The sequence below is a fragment of the Stereum hirsutum genome (assembly GCF_000264905.1).
Source record: "Stereum hirsutum FP-91666 SS1 unplaced genomic scaffold STEHIscaffold_3, whole genome shotgun sequence".
In the NCBI taxonomy this organism is placed as follows: domain Eukaryota; kingdom Fungi; phylum Basidiomycota; class Agaricomycetes; order Russulales; family Stereaceae; genus Stereum; species Stereum hirsutum.
In genome coordinates, this window is record NW_006763133.1 from 2,780,128 (window position 1) to 2,805,314 (window position 25,187).

At 52.0% G+C, this 25,187-nt stretch overlaps 8 protein-coding genes across 8 annotated transcripts; 4 read left to right on the forward strand and 4 right to left on the reverse strand.

The window, feature by feature from the left end:
* Positions 1-388: 388 nt before the first annotated feature.
* STEHIDRAFT_166521 (uncharacterized protein) lies at positions 389-8,049 on the reverse strand. The gene is made up of 18 exons (XM_007301215.1): positions 8,011-8,049; positions 7,759-7,957; positions 6,954-7,702; positions 6,591-6,898; positions 6,415-6,530; positions 5,970-6,361; positions 5,736-5,917; positions 5,627-5,681; positions 5,063-5,573; positions 4,376-5,005; positions 3,919-4,306; positions 3,545-3,862; positions 3,340-3,488; positions 3,071-3,284; positions 2,447-3,013; positions 1,985-2,390; positions 1,454-1,927; positions 389-1,396 (listed from the first exon to the last, which is right to left on the reverse strand). The coding sequence occupies exons 1-18, from the start codon at positions 8,019-8,021 to the stop codon at positions 1,147-1,149; spliced, it is 5,919 nt and encodes a 1,972-aa protein (XP_007301277.1). The 5' UTR covers positions 8,022-8,049; the 3' UTR covers positions 389-1,146.
* Positions 8,050-8,291: 242 nt separating this feature from the next.
* STEHIDRAFT_93212 (Clavaminate synthase-like protein) lies at positions 8,292-9,834 on the forward strand (the record flags this gene model as incomplete). The annotated part of the gene is made up of 4 exons (XM_007301216.1): positions 8,292-8,353; positions 8,407-9,353; positions 9,405-9,426; positions 9,479-9,834. Exons 2-4 carry the CDS (start codon positions 8,544-8,546, stop codon positions 9,832-9,834), a joined length of 1,188 nt encoding a protein of 395 aa, XP_007301278.1. The 5' UTR covers positions 8,292-8,353; positions 8,407-8,543.
* A 599-nt stretch (positions 9,835-10,433) lies between these two features.
* Positions 10,434-13,773, forward strand: STEHIDRAFT_119333 (RabGAP/TBC). Its single transcript, XM_007301217.1, has 7 exons — positions 10,434-10,823; positions 10,896-11,141; positions 11,251-11,318; positions 11,404-11,949; positions 12,017-12,159; positions 12,222-12,700; positions 12,764-13,773. Exons 2-7 carry the CDS (start codon positions 11,016-11,018, stop codon positions 13,658-13,660), a joined length of 2,259 nt encoding a protein of 752 aa, XP_007301279.1. The 5' UTR covers positions 10,434-10,823; positions 10,896-11,015; the 3' UTR covers positions 13,661-13,773.
* Positions 13,774-13,992: 219 nt separating this feature from the next.
* On the forward strand, positions 13,993-16,936 carry STEHIDRAFT_93217 (succinate dehydrogenase). Its single transcript, XM_007301218.1, has 12 exons — positions 13,993-14,165; positions 14,238-14,293; positions 14,352-14,463; positions 14,516-14,539; positions 14,595-14,636; positions 14,692-14,769; positions 14,824-15,295; positions 15,350-15,649; positions 15,700-15,749; positions 15,808-16,211; positions 16,276-16,393; positions 16,458-16,936. Exons 1-12 carry the CDS (start codon positions 14,055-14,057, stop codon positions 16,605-16,607), a joined length of 1,917 nt encoding a protein of 638 aa, XP_007301280.1. The 5' UTR covers positions 13,993-14,054; the 3' UTR covers positions 16,608-16,936.
* A 213-nt stretch (positions 16,937-17,149) lies between these two features.
* STEHIDRAFT_119335 (uncharacterized protein) lies at positions 17,150-18,902 on the forward strand. The gene is made up of 2 exons (XM_007301219.1): positions 17,150-17,260; positions 17,320-18,902. Exon 2 carries the CDS (start codon positions 17,369-17,371, stop codon positions 18,692-18,694), a length of 1,326 nt encoding a protein of 441 aa, XP_007301281.1. The 5' UTR covers positions 17,150-17,260; positions 17,320-17,368; the 3' UTR covers positions 18,695-18,902.
* Positions 18,903-20,146: 1,244 nt separating this feature from the next.
* STEHIDRAFT_154145 (uncharacterized protein) lies at positions 20,147-20,780 on the reverse strand (the record flags this gene model as incomplete). Its single annotated transcript, XM_007301220.1, has 2 exons — positions 20,147-20,443; positions 20,502-20,780. 2 exons carry the CDS (start codon positions 20,778-20,780, stop codon positions 20,147-20,149), a joined length of 576 nt encoding a protein of 191 aa, XP_007301282.1.
* A 493-nt stretch (positions 20,781-21,273) lies between these two features.
* On the reverse strand, positions 21,274-22,872 carry STEHIDRAFT_166524 (uncharacterized protein). Its single transcript, XM_007301221.1, has 7 exons — positions 22,631-22,872; positions 22,488-22,537; positions 22,306-22,407; positions 21,914-22,210; positions 21,699-21,827; positions 21,614-21,632; positions 21,274-21,555 (listed from the first exon to the last, which is right to left on the reverse strand). Exons 1-7 carry the CDS (start codon positions 22,814-22,816, stop codon positions 21,487-21,489), a joined length of 852 nt encoding a protein of 283 aa, XP_007301283.1. The 5' UTR covers positions 22,817-22,872; the 3' UTR covers positions 21,274-21,486.
* A 254-nt stretch (positions 22,873-23,126) lies between these two features.
* Positions 23,127-25,156, reverse strand: STEHIDRAFT_119337 (uncharacterized protein). Its single transcript, XM_007301222.1, has 5 exons — positions 24,833-25,156; positions 24,326-24,760; positions 24,124-24,260; positions 23,733-23,901; positions 23,127-23,626 (listed from the first exon to the last, which is right to left on the reverse strand). The coding sequence occupies exons 1-5, from the start codon at positions 25,121-25,123 to the stop codon at positions 23,246-23,248; spliced, it is 1,413 nt and encodes a 470-aa protein (XP_007301284.1). The 5' UTR covers positions 25,124-25,156; the 3' UTR covers positions 23,127-23,245.
* Positions 25,157-25,187: the final 31 nt, after the last annotated feature.

Consider the following 25,187-nt stretch of genomic DNA (forward strand, 5'->3'; position numbering starts at 1 on the left):
TCGCCCGTAAGTCGTCCGGTTCTCTTCCTCACACATCATACTTGCTGAAGCGCCTGACCCTAGATCGCTCGAGATGGCGAAAACTACAGTCCTCATCATACTCTGCCTGGTTGGAATACTGGCCGCAAAGAAAGGAGGACCTGACAAGGACTCGAGCGAGTCCCCAGATCCTCCCTCGACGCCATCTTCATCCACCAGCCAGACATCTACCGCTACTTCCTCCTCACCATCCACAACTATGTCCGCAACAGGCAATCTCACATTTTCCCAACCAGGAAATACCACTACATGCGGCTCCACTACATTTTCCTGGATATACCAAGGAAACACCATCGTACCCCTGACCATCCAGATTACCAATCCCCCCTCCGAATCCTTCGCCGAAAGTCTCACTTCAAACCTCACACTCACAACCGATCTTCCTTCTATTGCGAACTCGTTCACCTGGGATCCCGTAGATATCGGTGAAGGAGCATATACTGTCGCCGCTTTCGACTCATTGCAAGTCGTCTCTCTGTTCGCTCAGTCCACCCCGTTCTTCATCACCACGGGCAACGATGCATCGTGCCTGACGAACGCGACGTCTACATCAACGACCTCTTCATCACAGTCGACTTCACCTTCACCTTCGTCCTCTTCAGGAGACAGTACATCCTCTTCCAAGGGTGTGGATCCCAAAGCACTAGCAGGTGCTATTGTTGGGGCAGTAGGAGCGGTAGTGGTCATAGGGCTAGCTTTGGTGGCTCCTCAATGGCTTCGACATCATCTTCCTCATCGAAATCGTCGAAACGTTAGAGCGGGTGGCCCGTATTACCTTTTCTAACCCTGGTTTCTTTCACGACTTTCATGCAGATGACGGACTTACGGACCCTTGCATCATGCGATGACGTTTTTATGGCTTATGCGTACATAGCGATTGTAGGAAGTAGTGCAGAGTTCCTGACTAGGTAGCTTCGTATGTGCAGACGTATTATTCGGACAGAAACTTTACAATAACATCATGTAATGGCTTGTTATGGGACGTAGCATATCGTGGCAGAAATGAAATCGTCGTATAGGCATGCAAGAAATATAGAAAAACGAAGGAAAAGATGATGCAAGTGAATAAACATATGGACGTAAATGGCTTGTAGAAGTATCGACATCTCAACGCCCAAGAGAGCCCATGAAACTCGACATGTCGAGGTCTTGGTACTCTTCTTCCCCTGGAAGATCCTCTAACCCATCTAAGATGTTCTTGGAAATACCCGCCCCTCCTTCCTTTTCCTTCTTCGGAGCTTCGTTAGTAGACGAGTGATTGAACAAATCGAGAACGTGGTCTGTGTCCATTGAGGACAGACCAGAGTTTTGCTGAGTAACGACAGAGTTGGCGATGTTGAGCTTGAATCGCTGCAGGCTGTTGATAATATTAGCATCCTGGTTCAAGAAGGGTGAGATATCTGAGTCGACATACCCCATGATTTTCTCCTCTAACGTGCCCTTCGTAATCAACCGGTAGACATTGACGACTTTCTTCTGACCAATGCGGTGCGCGCGATCCATAGCCTGGAGATCTTTCATGGGATTCCAATCATGCTCGACGAATATGACGGTGTCCGCTCCCGTCAGCGTGAGACCGAGACCTCCGACTTGCGTAGTGAGAAGAAGGCAATCGATGCTCGGGTCCGCATTGAACGTCTGCACGATAGCGTGCCGTTTCTTCGAGTCCGTGTTGCCGTCTAGACGCATGTAGGTTACTGAGGGCATATACTTCTTGAACAGGTCGCTCTCGATGATATCTAGCATCTGTTTCATCTGGCAGAAGATGAGCACGCGATGCTGCGAGAAAGCGCCGCTCGCTGAAGATTCGGCATCGGCGAGTTCGCTCTTCGTCACCTCGGCCACACCTGCGGGCGAGCCTCCGATCCCACAGTCGACGAGTAGTTGACTGTATAGAAAAGGCGTACGTCAGCGGATGGGCCGGTAAAACAGAGGGGAGACATACCGAAGAGCCAGTAACTTGGGTGCATGTTGGATATCGCTGACGCTAGTGCTCTCCGGTTTGTGGCCGATCTTCGTCAAAGCGGAATTGAAAGCGTCTATATCGCCTTTCAGTACCAAAGCGGGATGGTTGCAGAGCTTGCGCAAATACTGCAGCGACTGGAAGATATGCTGCTTCTCGCCACCCTTGCCTGACTTGGCCACAGCGCTCGATGACTTGATGGCATCCTCAGCTTCCACTCTGGCTTTAGATTGTGAGAAGTCGTCGTAAAGCTGTTTCTGGACGTCTGAGAGTTCACAGAAGTAGTCCTGTATGATTTTCGGTGGAAGGTCGTGAAGAACGTCTTCCTTCAAGCGACGGAGGACGAATGGAAGAACTTGTTTGTGTAGAGCCTCCAAGGCAAGAGCAGCTGCGAAAGAGAACAAGATTGAGGAAAGGTTTCGGGGAATATGTCAAACAACTTACCGGCCTCGCTATTCTTCGACTTTCCATCTCTATTCGACAAGATCGGCTTGCTGTATCGCTCGTTGAAGAATGTTTCTGAGCCCAGGAATCCAGGCATCAGGAAGTCAAAGAGCGACCACAACTCGAGGACATTATTCTGGATCGGTGTTCCTGAAAGGATAAGACGGTGATGTGCTCGGATAGACTTGACCGCCTTCGTAAGCTTCGTCTTCGCATTCTTGATGATGTGGCCCTCGTCAAGAATGCAATAATGCCAATTCATCTCCTGCAGCGTGTGGATATCATTCCTGACGACTTCGTACGAGGTGATGACGACGTCGTATTTCTTCAACTTTGGGAGCATTCTGTTCCGTTCGCGCGCGTTCCCCGTGTACATGATCGGCTTGAGATTGTTGACGTACTTCTGGATCTCGTAGAACCAGTGGCCAGTCAGAGTTGGTGGGCAGACGATAAGGGATGGGACGTGAACAGAGTCGGGAGACTTGGTCTGCTTGTATCGCTCGTTGCGTTCGTGGTGCTTGCTCGCAAGGATGCAGATAGACTGGAGTGTCTTGCCAAGGCCCATGTCTAGTTCCTGGCCATCAGCATTTCATATCTAGAGCGTCCGAAAACGAGATTTCTTACCGTCACAAAGGATACCATGCAATTGGTACTTGGCCAAGAAAGCAAGCCAGTTGACGCCATCCTGCTGGTACGGACGCAGCTCTGCCTCAACGTGCACCGGTATTTGATACGGCTCGACCTTGCTGCCATCCAAAAGCTGAGTTAAGAACTGTCGCTCTTCATCCCGCCGCTTGAGGAGCTCTTCGGAAAACTCAGGAGGGCTTGGTAATCCAGCCTATAACGCGAGATGAGAGCCTGTACTGTCTGGGATAGAAGATATAAGCAATTACCTCGAGTGGCACCATCTTCACCAATGCGGCGAACGTATTGGTAGCCGTGGAGCGGATATCATCATCAGGATCACTCATGCGACCGAGGACTGGAACAATGAGAAAGATGACATAGGGTAGCGCCTTGTCATTCAGCTTCTGGACAATATCTTTGGGAAGTGATCAGATAAATGCGTGAAAATGCCCGTATCATGAGAGGACGAACTGTAAACGAGTTCCGTGGCGCCCTGCCTATTGGCTAGATTCATGGTATCGCCGAGGAAAGGAATGACAACTTCGATGACATGGCGCATGGCGTCGACTGTCATAACGTCGCAGATCGTGGCGAAACAGCGAGCAACAGCCTGACGAATGATAGCAAAGCGACTACGAAGGGCCATGATGATCAATGGGAAGAGTTCGCGAAGCTGTGGCCAGAGCTCATGGTGCAGAGTGGGTACGACAGCCTCCAAAACGCTGAGAGAGTCGATAACGTCTTGACCAAACTGCTTCTCGATGAGGTTGTCCATCTTTTCTGGTGAGTCTGTGTATCATAACGTGAGTGACGCGACTAGCACTGACTCGAGACTCCAAGCCTACCGGTTTCGCAAGCACTCAAGATACCACCAGCCATAGCTTGCCACATCTTCGGGATGGTAGTCAGCAACTCTGACCCAAATTTGGCGGAGAGCTCCTTGAAAGCGATTCCCGCGCCCCTTCTAGACAGTTTCGCGCTGAGCCCTCCTACCTGCCCAGTCTCAATCTTCGCTGCCTCGTCCACCGTCTTGGTCTGGAAGGACAGTATCCCAGATAGGTGTTTCCTCATGGCAACAAAGGGCGGTGTCTGCTGAGTGTCCTGGCACAGGAACGTGCAGAGGTTCGTGACGATCTTCGCTGGTGGCTGAGGGAGGTTGTGAAGTGCACAGAATTCCACGAAGGCGGCAACGGCGACCGCTGAGCGAGTCTGGAGATCGACATTCTCCTCACCCTATGTTGATGGCACGAATATAAGCTGAATATACAAATAGAACAAGAAACAGAAGTGAGAGGCGCAGACCTTGATCCCGTTCATGACGCCCTTTACAAGAGGGGTGACCTTGTCCGGTGTCGTCTTCAGAGCCACGAATGCAGCTGCAAACGCCGCCGCCACCCTAACGTCATTCTGCTCCTTAATCTCCTCATACCGATTGATACTCGCCTCCACCGACTTCCTCTTATCTGCCAGATGGGCCAACTCCCTCTTCTTTGTCCTGCCCAAACTATCCTTAAGCCTCGTAAACTCCCTGCCAACGATAGCGCGAGCATCTTCGAGGGAGAAACTGCCCTCTTTCATGCCGGTGGCGTCGTAGTCGGGGCTCATCAACGGGAGACTGGCCTTGGAGACCTTGCAGTCCGTAACGAAGGATGTCATGAGGCCATTGCATTCGGTGTGAATGCGAGCAAAGAGAGGAAGCATTTCGTGATATGTAGCCGGAGGTGGGGCCTGTAGCCAAGCGAGAGTGCGATGGCTGAGCTCGCGCGCAAAGGGGGAAAGTTCGATGAGAAGAGGGCTGGAAGGAGGAGCCATAGCGGAGTGCTGTAAGGCCCATTCTTCTGCGATTATTGCGGCTAGAACGGCCTGAAGCATACTGGTCGAGCCTATGTAGTGGAGGAGGATAGTTGAGAAGGCTTCGTCGACGTCCTGGATCTACGATAAAATTAGTTAGTTGCAAGTTCAGAACATTGAGCATAAAGCGAGATGCACCGTCGGGCCCCAATGTGCCATGATGAACGCCAAGGCAGAAGCTGACGCTATACGGGCCTTCCAGATTGTATCTTGAGATACGAGGATGAGATCTCCAGCAATCATATTCCTGTCCACATTGTGTCTCTCCGTCGAGTCTAGATCAGTCCCGTCGACCACCGGATTGTAGAAAGATGCCGGATTAAGAGGAGTACCAAGCGGTGTCATCATGATTCCGAACCAGTCGTACAAAAGTGTTTGGTCCACAGTCGTTTCTAATAGGCCTTGGTTCATATGAAGAAGTCCGATCGAAGTTCGCCACATAGCGACCGTAGAGTCACGGATGTCTTGTCGTTCTTCGACGATGAGATTCTGAAAGAGGAGGCGAAGGAAAGGCGTCGAAACCCAGTCCTTTGGGAGCGTAGGCACGTTCATGAAAGAGTGAAGAGTCTCGACGACGGCTAAACGGACGGTAGGAATTGTGTGGCGGAAGAAGGGGAACAGAGTGGGCGCAAGCTGTGTGAGAGGTCGTCTGAAAGCCAGGTGTGAGTATGAGAGAGCTTGTAGATGAAGGCATTCGCTTACGACGAAGATTCATTGGCCAGAACGGAGATGACCTCCTCGTAGGACACGAGTTTACCTACAGCGAGCAGGTCATTATGGGTGAGGCAGTGAATCCTAAAATTTTGCGTACCTAGCAGGTCCATGACAGCGCCAACACTTGAACTCAGGTCATCCTTCATGTCGCTGAGGCAGCTCCACAGGACTGCCAAAACGAGGCTTAGACGGTCTGGCAGTTGGCGGACCAGGTGTGTGGCTACAGGCAGCAGACAATTAGCCGCCACAGAACGCACATCATCGTCGCGATCTCCGAGCCTATGAATGATCATCAGAAATGATACGTTCACAATGATTGAAAGCCACTGACCCAAGCACTGCGGCATCTACGACGCCCTGCAATACCTCCTTTCCACTCGGAAGTCCAGCAGTATCGGCTTCTTCCATCTTGACCTCCTTAGCATCCTGCTTCATCAGGGAATCCTCCACGACATCGCTCCGTACGGCGACCTCATACTTGATACCAAGGAGTCCGGCATGTCGAACTTCCCAAACATGGCCTTTCTCTTTGCCTTTTTCCTTCTGTTGCGCACCACGACGACCCTTCGGCGGCGGTGGCGGCGGGGATTGCAGTGTGATCGTGAAGTCTTGTCTAATCATTTGCAAGAGGACGGCGTGGACGTGCAATACGGAACGTTTCGGCATGTGGAGCAGGAGAGAGGCTAGTGTCTGAGAGACCGTCTCACGGACTGGTGCGATGACCTAGCAAATTTATCAGTATGAAAACACTTCTCAGACTTACAAGGGGCACAGACCTGGTCAGACACGTAATCTCCAAAGCGATCCAAACAGAAGACGCAAAGAAGCTTTGCGGCAAGGTGGTTACACCATCGTTCGTGCGTGATGGCGTTCTCTTCGCGTTTCAGACCAGCTAGACGAGCAGTTTCAGGATCAACACTGTATGGACACGAAAGGTAAAACAATGACAAACCTTTTGTCCCACCATACTTACCCTGAGCCTTCAGTAGCTCACGAAGAGCCATTGCAGCACCGTGACGAACTTCCCACGCAGGACTAAAGATGTCAACCTCCAGAACGTTGACAAGACCGTCCCAGATCCATTGTCCATGATGTACTTCGAGGGCCTTGGATTGCGATCCTGCAGTTTTCGGAGAAACGGCGCCACCTTTCATGGGATCGACGACGACTTTCTCCGTAGAGGGCCCCGCATGTGCATTTTGTGGGCTATCTGATCGAGATTGCGGCTTCGGATGATCCTCTGCAGCTACGAGGCGGGCTCTGAGGATCGAAGCAAAGTGAGAAAACAAACGAAGAAGATGGGAGGAACACTTACTTATTTCCAGGTCCGGTAGCCATTGCGTGCACTTTCGCACCCGCAGCAGGAGGAGGCGGAGCGGGAACAAATGCGGAATTTCCCTGCTTTCGTTTGCGCTTGAGCCTGTTCATCTCGCGAGCTGAAAGGCTGGCTGTCATTGTCTCTGCGGGAGGTGAAGCAGAAGTACCAGGTTGTGGTGCCGCCGAAGACGTGGCGGGCGGTATCGGCGATTGTCGAGTCGGGGTCGTGGATGGGGATGCGGTAAGAGGTGAAGCCTCTTTCTTCAAATTGAAGTTCGAAGCCGACTCGCCAACCGGGGTGAGAGGTGAGTCAAGATAAATTTCCTCTTCCTTCGTTGCGCCATTGTTCGAGTGCGGATCTGTATCGGGTCCAGCGTCAGCGGCAAGTTCATCTTCGATATCCATTCCATCGTCGTCGGCACCAAGGGAGACCATGAAGTCGAGTCCCAGTCCGCGCATAGCTTCATTGCTAGCCTTCTTGACCTCCTCTGGGCTAGAAAAACTACGTTTCGCAAACTCCTTGCCAGAGGATGCAAGAAGCAGGGTGCCTTTCTGGATCAGCTCCTCTACGGAGAACTGAGGGAATTCAGGTTCGGGCTGAGCGGCGGGGACTTTCGTCCAATCTGGATCTTCTTCATCACAGCTTTGACAAGGGTGCCAAAGAGGAACGAGAGTAAAGATGTGTTGGAGAGCGACGGCAGCAGCAGACCGCGTCTCATGCGACTTGGAATGAAGGTTAGGAAGAATCTGGAGGATGGTGAGCGCGCCACATCGCAAGAAGGAAAGCGTGGGAGAGGATCTACCCTTGCAATAACCGACATTAATTCTTGCCACCCGGAGATGTCTCCGAGCGGAAGATGGGGACGATGTGCCTTGACGTCTTCTTCGATGGCGACATCTGATATAACACTCTTTGCGGCAAGTTGTGCAAGTTGTTTGGCGGCGGTGGTCCTCACAGAGGTGGAAGAGCCTGTATCGAGTAGAAGTAGGAGCCGGTCCAACCTAAATGATGAGGGTGAGTGCCACAGAATCGCGGATGCGGGGAAGAGCTTTACCTCGAGGACATAACGTAAAAGGGGCCGGGCCGGTGCTGGGATTGCAGTCAACAGAAAAATCAAAACGGTCGGGGAAATTCTCACGCTCCTGGGTCGGCCGCCCTACTTATGTATCCAGCTGGTCACGCAAAAAAATTCCCGGCCTGTAACCGGCTGATCGGTTTCCAAATCTGTCCTAGTGTGGCTTCGCGCTGTGGCAGTGTTTGTTTTTCTTCGCTGACGTCGTCTGCTTTGTCCATTCTTGTCCAATCTCCCACTCTGACAGAAACTATGCCCTGGCAGAACGCCCTTTTGTCCGAGCTCGCAGAACAGCTTCAGAGCTCCTCGGATATCCTTGCTACAGGCAGGTCTCGCTAGAATCAACCCTGCAACGTATATATTGATGCGCGTACCTAGAACTATCCCCGTGTGGGTCGAAACATGTTCAGAAACTCCACTCTCTTGCCCAAGTTCTTCTTGATCATCCAAGCCCTGACGCGCCCGCTCGATCGTCGGCTCAGTTGGACGATCTGATAGAAGCTGCACATACTTCAATGGCCTCGTCCCCACCCCAAGAGTCTATTTGCTGGAGGAGGCTTTATACCGAGGCCTGTCTGCTTCGCGCACTGGTGGAAATCGTCTTTTGGGACTGCAGCGAACCTCACGTCAAGAGGGCTATCGCCCTATTGGATCACATCTTAGTTGTGGCTGGTGCTCCGGGCGAGGGGCGTTACGACCTTGTTGTCTTTCTTATATCCAAGATTCAAACGGACTATCTTCCTTCACCACCTTTGAACATCACCAGACCAGATGGCCCTAGCTCAAGGCCTACCTCGAACGCTCCACTTATGGCAAGTACTGGAAGTGTTCCTCGCCTCGACAGCCTTCCGTCTTTCACACAGTTTAAAACACATCTACATCGGCAACCGTTCATCCTCTCAGGCTACGCACGAGATTGGCCCGCCATGACCGACCGTCCCTGGCAATCCTTTGCCTACTTACGCTCAGTCTCTGGTCGCGGTCGCGTCGTTCCCATCGAGGTTGGCGGTGACTACAGAGCGGATGATTGGTCACATCGAATGATGGAGTGGGACAACTTCCTCGACCGTCTCGAGAACGAACAAAAGGATTCTGATGGCGCTGCCGAGTCTGGCAAAGGCGACGCATCGGTGCTGTACCTGGCACAACATAACCTCCTGTCGCAGTTTCCGTCCTTGCGGGATGATGTTGTTGTTCCGGATTATGTGTATTCGTGCCCGCCCCCACCGCCTGATTATCCGGATTATCGTCCACCAGGAAACGACGATCAACTTGTCGTCAATGCCTGGTTAGGTCCCAAAGGCACAATTTCACCTGCCCACACGGTGAGTACAAATTTTGTTTAGGATGGTTGTTGCGAGCTCATCTATCGCTAGGACCCGTACTACAACTTCTATGGTAAGAACGAAGGTCTAAGCCTATATAACATCTTTTTATTTACGCTTCGTAGCTCAGATCGTCGGTAGCAAAACCGTTTGGCTGGCACCTCCTGCTATCTCCACGTCCATGTACCCCTATCCGCCTTCTACATCTTCCTCCTCAACCACCGACACACAAGCGCACAACAACCCGGCATCTAATAACGTCGAACCTTCAATGAGCAACACTTCCCGTGTTGACGTGTTTGCCGAATCTCCCCACGAACGCCATCGCGATACCATCACATTCCCTGCATTCTGGGAGAACGCTGTTCCTCGGGCTCAAAATGCCACGCTACACCCTGGAGACGTCCTGTTCTTCCCACCGGGTTGGTGGCACGCGATGAGGAGCGAAGAGACCAGTTTCTCTGTCTCGATGTGGTTTTAACCCCCATAACCTCAGACAGGGGGCAAAGACGGAGGTGAGATCTCAATCGTGGCCATCCGATGTCACAGGTTGAGCTGATCTGTACGTTGACCAGTTGCGATCATTGTTATACCGTATATGTTCTCAGGGTGCGGGTGATCATCATGACTGGACCTCTGAATGGGAATCGCGGGACACAGGACGTCGGTTGTAGGCGCCTGGTGCACTATTTTATACCAGTCAGGGCGCACATAGGAGGCTATTGATTATTGTTCACGTTGCATAGTCCGTTTTCCTCTGGCCTGCACACCAGTGGTCTTCTTGTACGCGATCGGCTTCAGCGTAAGAATCTTCTGTAAGAACCGGAGTGACCTTGAGCGAACTTGGAGGAGCTATCGTGACGGCTACCTGTTGTACATCTGCGGTGCAAATTCAGAAGGGCAGATACTCAAACGACAGTACCGAGCCGCGTATCTTCCGCTAGTTGCTCTGGATAGGGGCAGTGCCACACAGACCGATGTGGCAAGCCCGGTCTGTGGCTCAAAACGTCATTCGGCTCTTTGCGATAAACTGTGGCAGTCACCAAACCACCAAGGGACGTTTCGGTCAAGACCCGCTACCGCTTGTTCATTCTGTCTGTCAACATCTGCTCTATTCCATCTAAATTGCTGTGCAAGATTCAGAGACTGCTTCCATACCTGAATCGTGTTTACTAGAATACTGAAAACGCTTGGACGACACCATGACATCCGAGGAACGTCGGACAACACGGCCTCCACTCGAAGACATCAGGTTACTCCAACTGTAGCTCTTTCTGTATCCTTCTGCATGGTGGCTCACTCCTGCACTTGTTTTTCGGTTTGCTTGTTTGTGGGTGAAGAGCAGCGTATGATCATCTATTTCATTCCGATCTCAGCCTGTCCAAGATCAAAGATGCGGCGCTCGGAGGTCGTCTGTTTCATTCGCCAGGGGAGTCCATCGGTGTCTGTGGAAGAAGTATAGCATGGAAGGTGCGTCCTGCCAATGCCCTCGAAATGTATCTATACTAATTCGTTTATTACTTTACCTCCATACCGCATCAGATATTTCTCACTCCACCAGGCCCACTTCAACCACCACCAGATCTCCCACTGACCCCACAACCCTACGTCGAATCCGTCCAAATTTCGCGCCAAGAATACACACGTTTACTACTCGAAAAGATGAAGGCTCCAGATGGAAGTTACGAAGATGGCTTCTTGATTCCAGGGGCGGATACCGCACCGGAGCGGACAGGGAAGGGTTCGAGTAATCTGGAGAGGAATAATCCGTTGAGTTTGCATGATGAGGTAGACATTTACTCTTTCTACGGCCATCTTTTGGGTCTCTCGAATGAGTTGGGGAATGTGTGGTTTGCTCATTGGTGGTTGGTTTGTTGGGTGCTGGATCGGCGTTTAGAATCCATGGAAGGAATGGTTCGCGGCTGTTGAGCTGAGGAAGACTATTCTGCAGGACGTAGAACGGACGTACGTCGCTCTTTGTCTCAAATGCATTAATCTCTAGAATGCTGCTCACGCCATCTCCCAACTATCCATGGTCGTCTGCGCTTAGATTTCCAGATATAGCGTACTTCCGCGAACCCGTCGTCCAATCCCAACTCACCAACATTCTCTTCCTCTATTCTGTCATGCATCCCGCAATAGGCTATCGCCAAGGCATGCATGAACTTCTCGCACCACTCTACTATGCCGTGGACTACGACTCGCTCTCCTCATCCGACACACCGACACCCGACGCCACCACCACCTCACTGAGCGAACTCTGTTCTCGCCGCTGGGTCGCGGCCGACGCCTGGGCTCTCTTCACTACCGTCATGCGAGGCGTAGGTCGCTGGTATGAGTGGCGCGAGGCTCCGCCGAACCTTTTAGATCTCTCACCTACAGCTCTCAACGCCGCCACACCTTTCTCAGGCCACGTCAATATCAATACAGCAGGGAATGGGACCGTGCCCAACGGACAGGTCAAGATGCCGGATGAGTATGTGGCGCCGATATTGAGGGAGTGTGGGAGGATACAGGGAGAGCTGCTGAAAGGTGTGGATCCGACGCTGTGGGCCAGGATGAAGGAAGCGGGGATTGAACCGCAGATTTACGGGATGTGAGTTCAAGTCTTATAACTGGGATATTTGAGACGCTGAGATTCATTTTTGTTATGCGGTGGACAGACGGTGGTTGCGGCTGATTTTTACCCGCGAGTTCAACATGCATGATGCTATGATGATGTGGGATGGCTTGTTTGCAGTTGACCCGTCATTTGAGCTCGCACCATGGATATGCGTAGCAATGCTGATGCGCATACGGAACCAACGTTCGTTCCTCCTTTTGATTCTCTTCCGTACGCGTTAAGTCCTATCTGACAATCATCTGCAGTGATACCAGCCGACTACAGCACACAACTAACCTACCTTCTCCGTTATCCCAATCCTTCCAATGTCCCAACTACCCCAGAATCCAATCGCATAACTCTCCTCCTCCGCCAAGCTCTAACCCTACAGATGTCCCCGAGCCCCGCCACAGGTGCCGCCATCGTATTCGAAAACCGAAACCTGCTTGGTTTACCCACAGAAGTCCCGGAGCCACTGACGCAACCATTGCGCAGAGGTCCTGGCGGGCAAGGAAGGAGAAGAGCGAGTGTCAGTGCGAGCGAAGCGGAGGGCGGGGTAAGAAGAGGTTCTGGTGCGGGCATCGGGATAGGTCTGGGTGGGAGAAGTTCGCCGGGACAAGGACATACGAGACAATCGAGTTCGCAAATTGGAGCTCTGCCGGAGATGATTGCGAAGGGGCTGTTGGACCGGGGAGAAGCGTTGGGGATCAATAAAGCTTTTTTGCATGCTGTTTCCGAAGTCAAGGTGACCCTTAAGTCTTATTCCAGTGATTGAAATATGTTGACCATTGCTTGTGTGTTGTTTCAGCGCAATTTACCAGACCTCTCGGCATCTATGGCCCGTTCACCGGGAAGCCAGTCGGCCTCATATACCGCATACCCATTATTAGATGAGCGCCCCGTAGAAGAACGGCCACCATGGGAGCCCCGGACAAGGTTTGAGATGGAGAGGGATGTCTCGGAGATGTTGGTGAAGCAGAAGATGCTAGGAGAATCCGTTTCATGGATCGTCGACACCCTCCTCCTTGATGAGGGCGAGATACCGACCGAAGAGGAGGCTAAAACCATCAAGGCTCGGAAACGTGAAGCACTGGAGTCTCTGGCTTACGTCAGAGATGTACTGTTAGGGAGCGTGACGACAATTGAGGCGGAACGACTAATCAGCGATGAGGAGGTGAAAAAGCGAAAGGAGAAGGCTAGAAGAGAGCAGGAAGAGGCGGAGAGGGAGCAATCATCCTTAGAACAACCCATCATATCCCCGCCACCACGCTCACATCCTGCCGCTCCACCATCTGTTGCTCATGCAAGACCTATCGCCTCCCGAAGATCGTCGCCGCAACATTCATCCGCACCCCGACCAACTGCTCCGTCTTTCGTCTCTCCTCGAAGTGAAATCCCCAATCCACTCAGTCCCGCTACTTCCTCCTCGAGTGCGGGCACGCCGAGCGCTAACATTTCCCGTGCCCCTTGGAATTATACACGATCCGACTTCTCAAATGCTATTTCGCCCGTGCCCGTGCCATCGCTAGCTCCCCCACCCCGAGCATCAACAACCACAAGTCGATCGCCGTCACACACGACGACACCATCGGGATCGTACCCACCACCACCTCCGCCATCCCAGTCACAGTCTGCAGGACAGCCTGTCCGTGAGCAAGCTCCGTTGCAGAAGGTACACCACGATCCACTTGGAGTGCTACGGTAGAGATCGAGAAGTCGGACACTGCAGTCGTATACCAATCTTGTAATATCACTTGTCCACAGCTATCCATGTTGCTCAATGTAATGGGTGTCTCATTTCCTTGCACTCCGATATCGATGTCTACTCTCACACTCACAGAGATCTCGACATGCCGTCTACAAATGCGTGAATGTTCGGAGTTGGTAGGACGAAGCAGGAAGAGAAAGAAGACGGCTCGAGCCGGAGCGCATCGGAGGAAGAAATCACAGGCGCATGATTGGCCGGTTGCCGCGGGTCAATCGGCCGTGCTTGTCCCCGTACTTGAGCTCGTGCTCGTTGCCGGCCCCGCCTTTGCACTTTCGCTCAACATCCCTTCTCCTCATCACTCCTCACGTCGCCCGCCGTCGTTGCCAGCGGTATGCTCAGAAAAACCGTGTCGAAGAGCGTACAGCGCTCGCGTGCGTTTCATAACTCTGCTGTCGCTCGGAGGGTCGTCGCGACCAACCCTGTTAAAGCGGAGGAGGTCAAGGTCCGTCTTGACATGGCTTTCAGTTCAGAGCGTTTGCAATGACGCTGAAGCTTTCGTTGTTTCGGGTATTAGTCTTGGTCGTCAGGAAAGTACCCTCTGATTGAGCATGAGTATGATGCTATTGTTGTGTACGTGCCCTATCCGGTTCGAAAGTGGCCAGCTGCGCGCTAACGGAATAACATACAGCGGTGCTGGTGGCGCCGGTCTGAGAGCTGCTTTCGGTCTCGCGGAGGCTGGCTTCAACACTGCATGCATCACGAAACTATTCCCGACGAGAAGTCATACTGTCGCTGCACAGGTACGTGAACTATGTGTGGTTTTGAAGTACGAGTACTGACGAACCCCTCTAGGGTGGTATCAATGCTGCACTTGGTGTAAGTGCTCGGAATGCGATTCCTGGAGAGTATGACACTGATGTTGGCCAAATAGAACATGACTGAGGACGACTGGCGGTGGCATATGTACGATACCGTGAGTTACATTCAACCATTCTATGTCCTTGTCGTTTGCTCACTCGTTTCGACAGGTCAAAGGTTCCGACTGGCTCGGTGACCAGGATGCCATCCATTACATGACTCGAGAGGCTCCACGGACAGTTATTGAGGTGCGCAGAAAACACACCTTTAGCCTGTGATTCTCTAAACCCGTACCCTTCTAGCTCGAGCATTTCGGTGTGCCATTCTCTCGAACCGACGAGGGCAAGATTTACCAACGTGCCTTCGGTGGTCAATCTCTCAAGTTCGGCAAGGGTGGACAGGCCTATCGTTGTGCCGCCGCTGCCGACCGTACCGGACATGCCCTTCTACACACCCTCTACGGCCAATCACTGCGCCACAACACCAACTTCTTCATCGAGTACTTTGCCCTTGATCTTATCATGGAGGATGGCGAGTGCGTCGGTGTTATTGCTTTGAACATGGAGGACGGTACCCTCCACCGATTCCGTGCTCACAAGACTGTATTGGCTACTGGAGGATATGGGCGAGCGTACTTCAGTTGTACTAGTGCGCACACTTGCTCGGGAGATGGGAATGCCATGGTCGCACGTGCAGGTCTTCCTTTGCAGGACTTGGAGTTCGTCCAGTTCCACCCGACTGGTATCTACGGCGCTGGATGTTTGATCACCGAAGGTCCGTTATTCTTTCTCTTTTGTGATGCATTTGATGGCTGATAGTATGGTTTAGGCTCTCGAGGAGAGGGAGGATACCTTCTTAACTCTGAGGGAGAGCGGTTCATGGAGCGTTACGCTCCCACTGCGAAGGACTTGGCCTCCCGCGATGTCGTATCGCGATCCATGACCATCGAAATCCGTGAGGGTCGTGGTGTTGGTCCCGACAAGGACCACATTTACCTCCAACTCAGCCACTTGCCGCCTGAGGTCCTTCACGAGAGATTGCCTGGTATTTCTGAGACTGCTGCTATCTTCTCCGGTGTCGACGTTACCAAGGAGCCCATCCCTGTCTTGCCCACCGTGCATTACAACAGTGAGTGGCGATATATCTTAGCTTGCGCTCTTTGCTGACAATTGCGGCAGTGGGTGGCATTCCCACCAAATACACCGGCGAGGTCATCACTCAAGACGCAGTACGTTTATTCATGTCACACTCGTCGGCCAGCATATTTTAATGACCTTGATCTGCAGGATGGCAAGGACAAGGTCGTCCCTGGTCTTTACGCTGCCGGCGAGGCCGCCTGTGTGTCTGTCCACGGAGCCAACCGTCTCGGCGCCAACTCTCTACTCGACATTGTCGTATTCGGCCGTGCCTGCGCGCACCACATCAAGGAGACCCTCACACCTGGCAAGCCACACAAGAAGATCCCAGAAGAAGCCGGTCTCCACAGTGTCGAGAACCTGGACAAAATCAGGAACTCCGATGGACCTGAACCCACGGCAAAGATTCGGTTGGCCATGCAGAAGGCCATGCAGACCGATGCTGCTGTGTTCAGGACGCAGCAGACGCTCGATGAGGGCGTCGTCAAACTGAAGGACATTTACAAGTCTTACGAGAAGGTCGGGATCAAGGACAGGAGTATGATTTGGAACTCGTGAGTCTTATTCTGTTATGTATCCACATGGATGCAGTGGTTAACAGGGTTTGACACCCATCAGCGACCTCGTGGAGACCCTTGAACTCCGCAACATTCTCCAAAATGCCGTCCAGACCATCACCGCTGCTGCCGCTCGTAAAGAGTCGCGTGGCGCTCACGCCCGTGAGGACTACTCAGAGGTTCGTCCGCTTGCGCATTATATTTGTGTCTCATCCGTGATTGACATCTGGGCTTCCTCGATAGCGCGATGACGAGAACTGGATGAAGCACACTCTCACTTGGCAACACGACGTCGAATCTCCTGAGGTTGAGATCAAATACCGCGGTGTCATCGCCCACACGCTCGATGAGGCCGAGTGCAAGCCTGTCCCGCCATTCAAGCGTGTCTACTAGACGTTCTCCTCCATACGGCAATTCGTTGTCGTTGTTGGTTCTGTCTGCTTTGACATAGACTGCGCTTTGGGTGGCAGTGGTGGGCGTCGAGGTTGATGGGTCGCGGTGCGGATGGTAAGATGTGGTGGTGACAATCGTAATGGACACGGTTGTAGCTCGCTTTCGGTTGTGTTTGTGTTTGCGTTTGCGTCCTTGTTCCGTTTTCTTTCTCTTTATCTACTTGTCGCAAAACCAAGCTTCGTGTATACTGGAGAATTCAGCCTTTTTGCATCTGGGTTTACCGTGACCGTAGTCGAAGTGATGTGTTAGGAGGCATCGGTTCTAACATGAAACAAGGGGAACCTTGAATGTGGATTATGTTTGACCAGAACAACACTTTCAGCAAATTGTTCTCGTCAACGACGTTCGTGAATGCCAGTCGGTGATCCAACAGTATGCCCTTTTCTCGCGCATGATGGATGACGTCGGAGAGGTCCGGGCTTACCCGGAACGGGAGGACAAAGGGACGACTGTAACCGGGTCTCTTCGGCCCGGGGCGGCACATCTTTTGATCGCAACCACCACATCGCAGCTCGCCGCATAGTCATTGCAATCGCGCCTTTAGCCTGATAGCTAGCGGACAGTTCTACTCAAGAGTTGATCACAGATACAAAGTGAGTAGGCCCTATTCCAAGCTGTCGAGATCGCACGACCAACCATGTTTTGATCACAGTGGCAGGGCGACTAGACGCCCTCGGTCTTATCTACATACCTCTTCAACCATGTCTGCATCCTGGAACCGAAAGCCTGGTGTGCTGCCCCATGTCCCTCCAGAGATATGGCAGCGCATTCTAGAAATGGCTACACTGGTTCCTGGTTCACTTGATCCCGACATCGAGGATCCCTTCGACTGCTCTGAACCACGTCGATGGCGAAATCGCATCACGAAGCCTGGCATCCGTGACGAACAAGAAGACATACGTGACTCTCTAATCACGAAACGATACGTCGTTCGGGTGTGCAAGCAGTGGTACACCCTCGGAATGCCGCTGTTGTACCAGTCTATCTTCGTAGGCAGGGAGCGTATGTTCGCGACACTTCTGGAAACGTTGCGCCGATCGCAAAACGACATTGTTGTTGGTGATGATAATCATCACTCTCACCCCCTTGGTTGGTGGACACGCCGTCTCGACTTCCGATTGCGCGACTCACCACACAATGTGTCCCTCGGAGAGATGACAGTCAAGGTCATCGACGAAATCTTTTCACTTCTTACCAACCTGTCCATCTTTGTGTTGGCTCATCCCCCCAGTCGTGGTGAATACTACACTGCGCCGTACTCCATAGCAGTCTCCCTTTTCGAGAGATGTGGTTCGACCTTACAAATGCTCTCTTGGGGCACTAGCTTCCGCTTTGAGGTGGGATACGACTACGCTCATCTGACCGCCGAGATACTAAGCAAGACGCCCGCTCTTCGTACTGTTCATGGCGATTTTCCTGTCATGATGGATACCCGGGCTCCAATCGGTTCAGCGCGTCACCTCACCTCCCTCATCACCTTCTCCCAACTTCCGGAACTCGTCCCCAGTCCGGACAATACCATAACATTCCCAGCCTTGCAACAGTTCTATTTCATAGCCGAGCTCGCCAGGGACTGGCATCCTTCCAGGGCACCATTCATGGCGACTCTCGGCGCGAACCTGACTACGTTGTATATTAGATACTCCTCGATGTCCAACGTTTACAGCCCCCTGTCATCATTCTCGTCCGAGTACTACCCTCGACTCGTCCACCTCATTATAATCTGTTCGAATTGGACAAGACTCGAAGGCCTGCGCATTCCTCCACAGATGACGCACCTTGGTCTGCTCTGTGAGATGTCACAGAACAGTGATGCCGTATACGAAGAAGTGTTTATGGTGTTGAGACAGGTTATGACTCCACCAACCCCTTCGCTTCGAATTGTGCGGTTTTTGAATCCGCGAGGGACGAACGATTTGAGGGATCGCCATAGGAAGGTGCTTCTGCGAGGCCTTCGGTGGCTGGCGCTGCATGACTTGCGTGTTGAGGACCATGAGGGAAGGGACATGCGAGATCTTCTGGGCTGAGAATGACTAGCGATTTGGGTGTACTGCGTAGGAAATGCCATTTGCTTCTGTGATTGACTTTTTTTTGCGGTCTACCCACTGCAGCCTCTGGTTTCATATTGTTAGGCAGGCGACAGGGTCACATTGGTCACCCGCTACTACTAGTCCTTGCCATGAATCGACACTAATATAATTGGGACCGTATCTCATGGCCAGGGTACGATAACAGAAAAAAGAGACACTTTTTACAGATTACAGTTGTTCGAGGAACCGTGATCGATAACCTGCCAGTTCCATCGACCATCGCAGCCGAGATGAATCGAGGTCACTGTTAACCTTGTAAGTCACGTCGCTAGAATTGCCCGGGGCGAAAATAATACAGACCGTGGTGAGTAGTAATCATGTCTAACGACACCTGGTCCGGGCTTCTTAGGTTGGTTGATGTTATGTGCCAGAATATGCCAAAGGAATGGATTCGAGCGAGCGATTGACAGAGGAAACGACTTCTTCATGTGCCAGCTGTACCAGGCCAAATCCAGTTGACTTCTAAATATTATCACCCTCCTCTTCCTCTTCAAGGCGCACCGCGCTTCTATCAGTTGAACGATATTGACGTAAATATTTCTTTCGGCCAACATCTGTGTATACGAAACCAAGACCGAACCAGAAGTTCAAGGTCAGACGGGATGCCGTGTAGCGCACTCGAGTACGTTGGAGAATCGCGTGCTCACCGCGTTGCACTGTTCGATCGTGTGGGGCACCCTTCTGAACCCAAGATCGCGACACAATCTCTGCCACCCCTCGATCTTTTTCGGGTCTCTACCGTACCGTCTGCCAAACTCCTTGACGGCTGCAGTCCCCACGAAGATGCCCTCCAGCCTCCGTTCCTCCCTGTACGATGCTTTATGCCAGCGGTTTTGTTCTAATCTGGAGATGCGCCTGAACTCGTCACGGAGGGGCTTCCCTCGACGCCGGACTAGCATTGACATGGGTCCAGCTAGATAGATTGAAAGACTAAACAGAGTTTATGGGCGGCGGCGGGGAAAGCGAATAGGGCGGCAAGAGGGAGAGGAAGGGGGTCATCTAGCGCACTTATGATGTGTGTTATGGATTCTGGACAGAAGCATATACGCGTGTATTCAATGCCGGCCATTTGGACATGGAGGCGCAAGGAAGGAGCATGTTCGATCATGCATTGGATTACAAGGGAAATACAAACATGAGATACAAGCGTCCATCACCACCCACAAACACGACGTTCGTGCTGCGCGAATCGGTGCGGGGTGGGACTTAATCCTCGCTGGAGGTAGTGTTTTGGGACTGAGTGTCCATACGAACAACTGAGCTTGGGTGAAAGAGAAACTATATCGGCGGATACTTCTGAGCCAGAATTTCTATGAGTCTTGTCAGACAAAGTCACTTTAAGTTCATAGCCTGGAACACACTTACAGTTCGTGCGAATAGCGGACCCATTTACTTATGTACAAATACCCAATCACGACCTCTCAACGGCTCGATTTTCGGGATTTTCGGGGGGGTTGGAGTGTTGTGCCGCGGCCGGGGAAGAGAGAGGTGAATAAGAAGCGACTTGAGAAACTTATTGGCTTTGGCTTTTTTCAAAGGGAATAACATATCGTTCTCCACGGTCCATTCCGCCAAGGCCTTTCTTGTTTTGAAGACCTCGAGTGTAGGACGCTCATCGGCAGGACGTGTCTGTGCTGCCCTGACGTCCATAAACTGCACAATATTGATGTAGATACATTGCGCTATCTGTAGAAGTAGTCAGATGAGCGGGCGAAGTCGCCAGAGTGACGCCCGGAGCAGATACCTTCTGCCCATCCTTAGGATCGCGCGGCGATTTCTTCTCTCCAAGATCACGAAGGAGCCTCCTCCATGCTTCCATGTCCGTCTTGTCCTTTCCATACAGCCGCGTAAAGTCATCCACTACCGCCTTCCTAATAAACCTGCTCCTCTCGGCCCAATACTTGTCCCTCCGCTTCTCATCCTTGCTATCCTTCAGCCTATCCCACCTCTTCTGTTTCGCGAGGCGCTCGAATTCCTTGACGATCGGAGCGCTGAGGTTCCTCACAAAGGGTGGCACAGGCATAGTCTCGAAACCAAGATGCTAGTATAGATGCAAAGGCGGGGAAAGGGTCTAAAAGAGGCTCAAGGGCGGAGGAAGATCGTCGTGGTTTGAGAGTCTGCTTTCGCATGCGGGAGCACGTTCATGTCGATATTTTAGTGGCGTCAGTCCCAGGAAGAAGCCAAACGCGGCTGGACGTTGCGTGTTTGCCTGACGACTTTAGACGAGAGTGGCCCTTGATCGGCGTAATATGGGCAGAGGGCAAGGGATACCTGTACGACGTACATCCCCTATCGTGCACAAATATAATGAGTGCCTACAATGATAGACACGCGTGGAAGAAGCACTCACATAGGCAATATTAGTCTGGAAATCAGACTCAAAGATCGAGGAAGACAATCGTTATAAAGCGATGTGCCCTTGTTTAATGTAATGAGAACGCAATATGTCGAGGTGCAGGGCGATGAAGTCGAGGAGTTTTGAGGCAGGAGGACATGGGAAACGAAGACAGCAAGAAAGCGATATAAAATTGCGATAGCGGATGGAGGCAAGATAGTATACAGGGAAGATGAAGCAAGAACAAGATAGCACAGATGTTGGCTAGTAAACGTATTAATACATACAACAATTGGCGATATTTGGTTATGACTGAGCAGGACGAGACGAGAGCAGGACGATTCACATGGTGGAATTCTGGGAAGGCGAATGGTGGACGTCAAGCGGCATTGAGTTAGAAGCTAGGCGGGATACAAAGCTTCTTGTGCGTAGGCCAGTGTTGCTTTTGGTGAGCTGCGCTGCACTGCAAAGGAAAACGCTGATGAGACTCCAAACAAAATAAGGCAAGTACAATGACCTACGTATACGGTGGTCTTGCATCTAGGGGAGCCATGAATCAATAAACAGTAATGGAGCCATAAATGAAGAAGAACGTAGAGAACGAACCTAGCGCATTGCGAAAGGTTACCTGTTTCGCCTGCGTTCTTCCGGACGTTACAACTCTCGAGGCCACATTTGTCGACCATATCGTTCAACAAATCTTTCATTCTCGCAAAATCTCCGGTGATTGCACCTCTACACACCATTCCGTTCCAACCGCGAGAGACCATTAGTCCACGACTCAAAGGTTATACGAGTGCGTGAAGACATCAACGACTTACCCAGGCGCATTCAACATTTTCAAACACCTATCACTTCCATTCTCTGCCACCCTTCCAGTACCTCTATACTTCCTCATCCACGCCTTACACTTCGTCTTCACCTTCTCTTTATCCTCCGCGTTGATATCCTGCATTCCTTGAAGCACCATCAAAGTAGAGAAGAACTGGACCAATTCGCCGATCGCGTCGACGTCAAGGTCGGATTCGGTGCTGGGGTCGAGGTCGGCGATGCGTGAAGCGAGGAGGGGTGTCATACCTGCGCCTGATGGGGTACGGGTGAAGCGGACGAAATAGGGGCTGTATGATGATGAGGATGGCCGGATTAGAGTGATGGTCATAGGCTAGAAATTATCGACTTCGTGTGGGTGTATGATCAGTGTGGATGGACATACGTGAAGACGAAGGTGTTTATAGCCATCATAGAAGGGCTGTACGCCCTGTAGTCGTTCCTCCATATTTCTGTGGCCCGAGGAAGGTATTTCGCGCAGAATTCGCTGGAAGAAGCGTTCACCGCCCATTAGCGACAGTTTTCTTTTCGAATCTGCAACGTACGCGCAGTGGGCGGCGTACACACCTATGTACTCTGGTCTGATAGTCCCTCGGCTTTCTCTGCAAGTGACCCATCTACACCACATCGACACGTTTCACCACCATGGTTCAGATATCCAAAGGTTCTTTAGCTGACGACAACAGCAGCGACATCGAATCCTGACTTACATGACCGTTGAACAACTTCAGTGTCTGGGGTGCCGGAAGGTCGGCGAGCACAGAGTCCCGGGACTCGTTGATGCCAGTGACGCCGCACCAAATCGCAATGGAGTCTGCGGTAGGGTTCGAGAGGTCCTCGCAGAGTTCATTCAGGCCGGGCCCAACATTTTCGGGATCAAAGACGATCAATGGCATTCTGAGAAGCTCGAGTGTGTATCGGCTGTTGGGACTGAAGGTATATGTAAGAGGATACGATGTGGGTGCTGGCAAAGCGGTGGTGGAGACTTTGCGGAGATGATTCAGAGCGGGGAACGTGTTGCGCGCACTGGCATGGACGCGTTCTCGACGCGACAGCGTTCTTCGAAATCTCGATCGCGTTGAGGGCGTGAGAGGGTGGCGCAGTGCGGGCCACAGACCCGCGATCTAAGTTAGCTTGAGAGCGCAAGGACACGGATATAAAACAGGCCTAGGCTGAAAAGTGTCAAAGAAAATATGGTGTGTATTATACAATGGTAATTACTATGCACAGAAGAGAGAATGGAAAGGTCATCAAGTCGACACCCTTAGCACTGACCTATCTAGTACTACTGCGATCGTCAGGCCTTAGCACCGAGAACCCATACTCTAAGCAGCCACAGGTACCCGCACCTCCTTCTCGTGAACCTTCTCCCCCTCATCCGCCACAGTCTTGTCCTTCTCCACTTCCTTCTCCCTCTCCCTCTGCTTCTCCATAACCTTCTCTGTCTCCACCCTCTCCATCTTCTCCTTCTCCCCTTCCTCCACTAAAGCCTTCAGCTCCGCCTCCAACTCCTCCTCGCCAACCTCGTAACCAGCCTCCGCAACCGCCATCTCCCCGCCCAACCTGATAGCGTCATCGACTTCACGCGCGTCAGCCGTAGCTGCAGAAAGCGCGTCGAGCGCGTTATCGACGGAGTCGCGTTGCAGGGAGGGGTGGGCGAGGATAGACCGTAGTGTGGAGGCCGAGGTTTCGTAGGATTTCATTATCTGATGATAATTCACGCGTCAATCAAGGTAATATATCAGCAAACGCGACTCAATCTCGGGCATCGGGCTGATGTTAGGTGAACTTGAAACGAGAACGAGAACGAACCTCGATGTCACCTGCCGCGGCCTCGACGCGTAAAAGTGTTGACTGTAACGTCTCCAGTGACCCAAGGCGACGCTTCAACACGTCCTCGAGCTGTTTCCTCGACCGCACATAGCTCAGCGCAAGCTCCTTCCGCTTCTGGCGTAACGCTGCTGTTGCTTTTTCGGTACATCTGTCATATTGTCATGGAAAGATGTAAACAAAAGGGGACGTTCGGCCGTCAATCCATCAGTTAGTTTGGCAGTTGCAAATCGCAAAGGCACGAAGGGTGAAAGGGGATGTGGGGATGATAGGAAGGCGGATCCGAATCGTGTGGCATCAATAAGAGAGTGGAATGATGGGTGATGGTGGACAGTAAAAAGAAGAGAGGTAGATGTCAAATGAAGATACGGACCCGTCAATCTTGGACTGGATGTTGGCGATTTGGGCGTCTAGGTTCGCCACCGCATTCTTCAGCTCAAGCACGCCTCGATCCACGGCTGAAATTTCTGGTGGCTCTGCAGTGGCGCCCAGGTCGACGAACTTGACAACCTGGAGAAATGAGTGTGACTTTAGTCAAATGGTCAGACGTCGCACAACTATATGAGCAAGCATACCTCTTTGTCCGCGATGAGCACCCTCTTATCCCTCTGCAGATATTTCACTAACACCTTCACGTCTGTATCCGAAAGCGTGACGCCCGGTAACGCCATACTTCCGAACTCCTCCTTGAACCCCTCGAAGCTGTACAAACTCTCCGCCAAACTGACGCCCGTCCGTCCATCCTGCTTCGCCAGCACATTCTCCGCGGCTCGCTCAACAAGATCAACAAACACGTACTCGCCAGTGACCTTTTTCCACCTTTGCGTATCACTCTCATGGCCCGCTTCGTCGGATCCGACAATATTGAGTTGCTGGAGTGTCCACCAGAGAGGTTTGCCGACGAGGTAGGAGGCGATGCGGTATGGGAGCCAACCGGGGTCGTATATGGATTTGGGTGAAGAGAGAAATTGGGATAGAGGAATCAGCGTGCGGCTTTCTGATAGCTCAGCCTTTGCTAGTTAATATGTTGGTGAGCGTCGTGTTCAAACGAGATGACCGGTCTAGGACCATAAGGAACTCACGACGACGGTAGCGAGACAAAGCGGTTTCCCCGTGCCCTCGTATCGCAAGGACTCAGGCAAGCTCCGGTCTGCTTTCAAGACAAGTTTATCTGGAGTAGAAGACTGCCAGCCATTGGAGACTATGGCGTCGAGAGTAGCACGCCACCAAGAAACATTAGACTGGAAGGCGGTCGGGTTCGAAGTCTTTTGTCGGGAGATATCAGCGTAGAGCGCTTGCAGCCGTGACGGTGATGTCTTGCTATATGACGGAAGAGATGAGAGTTTTGTGAACGGTATCGACGACGAAGTCATCTGGTAAATTGTGTTGAACAATGTACTCGCAAGCCGACACGCCGCTCGTGCAAGTGAGGAACAG

Bases quoted from the DNA above. Each gene is read 5' to 3' on its own strand.
- STEHIDRAFT_166521 (XM_007301215.1), bottom strand. The intron at 6,531-6,590 runs GTTTGTCATTGT...CTGCTCGTCTAG, and splicing joins TAAGTATGGTGGGACAAAAG to CTGGTCTGAAACGCGAAGAG. The intron at 1,397-1,453 runs GTATGTCGACTC...TATTATCAACAG, and splicing joins TTAGAGGAGAAAATCATGGG to CCTGCAGCGATTCAAGCTCA.
- STEHIDRAFT_119333 (XM_007301217.1), top strand. From the start codon at position 11,016: ATGAAGGCTCCAGATGGAAGTTACGAAGATGGCTTCTTGATTCCAGGG. The intron at 11,950-12,016 runs GTGAGTTCAAGT...TGCGGTGGACAG, and splicing joins GAACCGCAGATTTACGGGAT to ACGGTGGTTGCGGCTGATTT. The intron at 12,160-12,221 runs GTTCGTTCCTCC...AATCATCTGCAG, and splicing joins GATGCGCATACGGAACCAAC to TGATACCAGCCGACTACAGC.
- STEHIDRAFT_93217 (XM_007301218.1), top strand. From the start codon at position 14,055: ATGCTCAGAAAAACCGTGTCGAAGAGCGTACAGCGCTCGCGTGCGTTT. The intron at 15,296-15,349 runs GTCCGTTATTCT...AGTATGGTTTAG, and splicing joins TGGATGTTTGATCACCGAAG to GCTCTCGAGGAGAGGGAGGA. The intron at 16,394-16,457 runs GTTCGTCCGCTT...CTTCCTCGATAG, and splicing joins CCCGTGAGGACTACTCAGAG to CGCGATGACGAGAACTGGAT.
- STEHIDRAFT_119335 (XM_007301219.1), top strand. From the start codon at position 17,369: ATGTCTGCATCCTGGAACCGAAAGCCTGGTGTGCTGCCCCATGTCCCT.
- STEHIDRAFT_166524 (XM_007301221.1), bottom strand. From the start codon at position 22,816: ATGCCATTGATCGTCTTTGATCCCGAAAATGTTGGGCCCGGCCTGAAT. The intron at 22,408-22,487 runs GTGTGTACGCCG...CGCTTCTTCCAG, and splicing joins TATCAGACCAGAGTACATAG to CGAATTCTGCGCGAAATACC. The intron at 22,211-22,305 runs GTATGTCCATCC...ATCATCATACAG, and splicing joins ATAAACACCTTCGTCTTCAC to CCCCTATTTCGTCCGCTTCA.
- STEHIDRAFT_119337 (XM_007301222.1), bottom strand. From the start codon at position 25,123: ATGACTTCGTCGTCGATACCGTTCACAAAACTCTCATCTCTTCCGTCA. The intron at 24,261-24,325 runs GTATGCTTGCTC...TCATTTCTCCAG, and splicing joins TGCTCATCGCGGACAAAGAG to GTTGTCAAGTTCGTCGACCT. The intron at 23,627-23,732 runs GTTCGTTCTCGT...AATTATCATCAG, and splicing joins CCGCGGCAGGTGACATCGAG to ATAATGAAATCCTACGAAAC.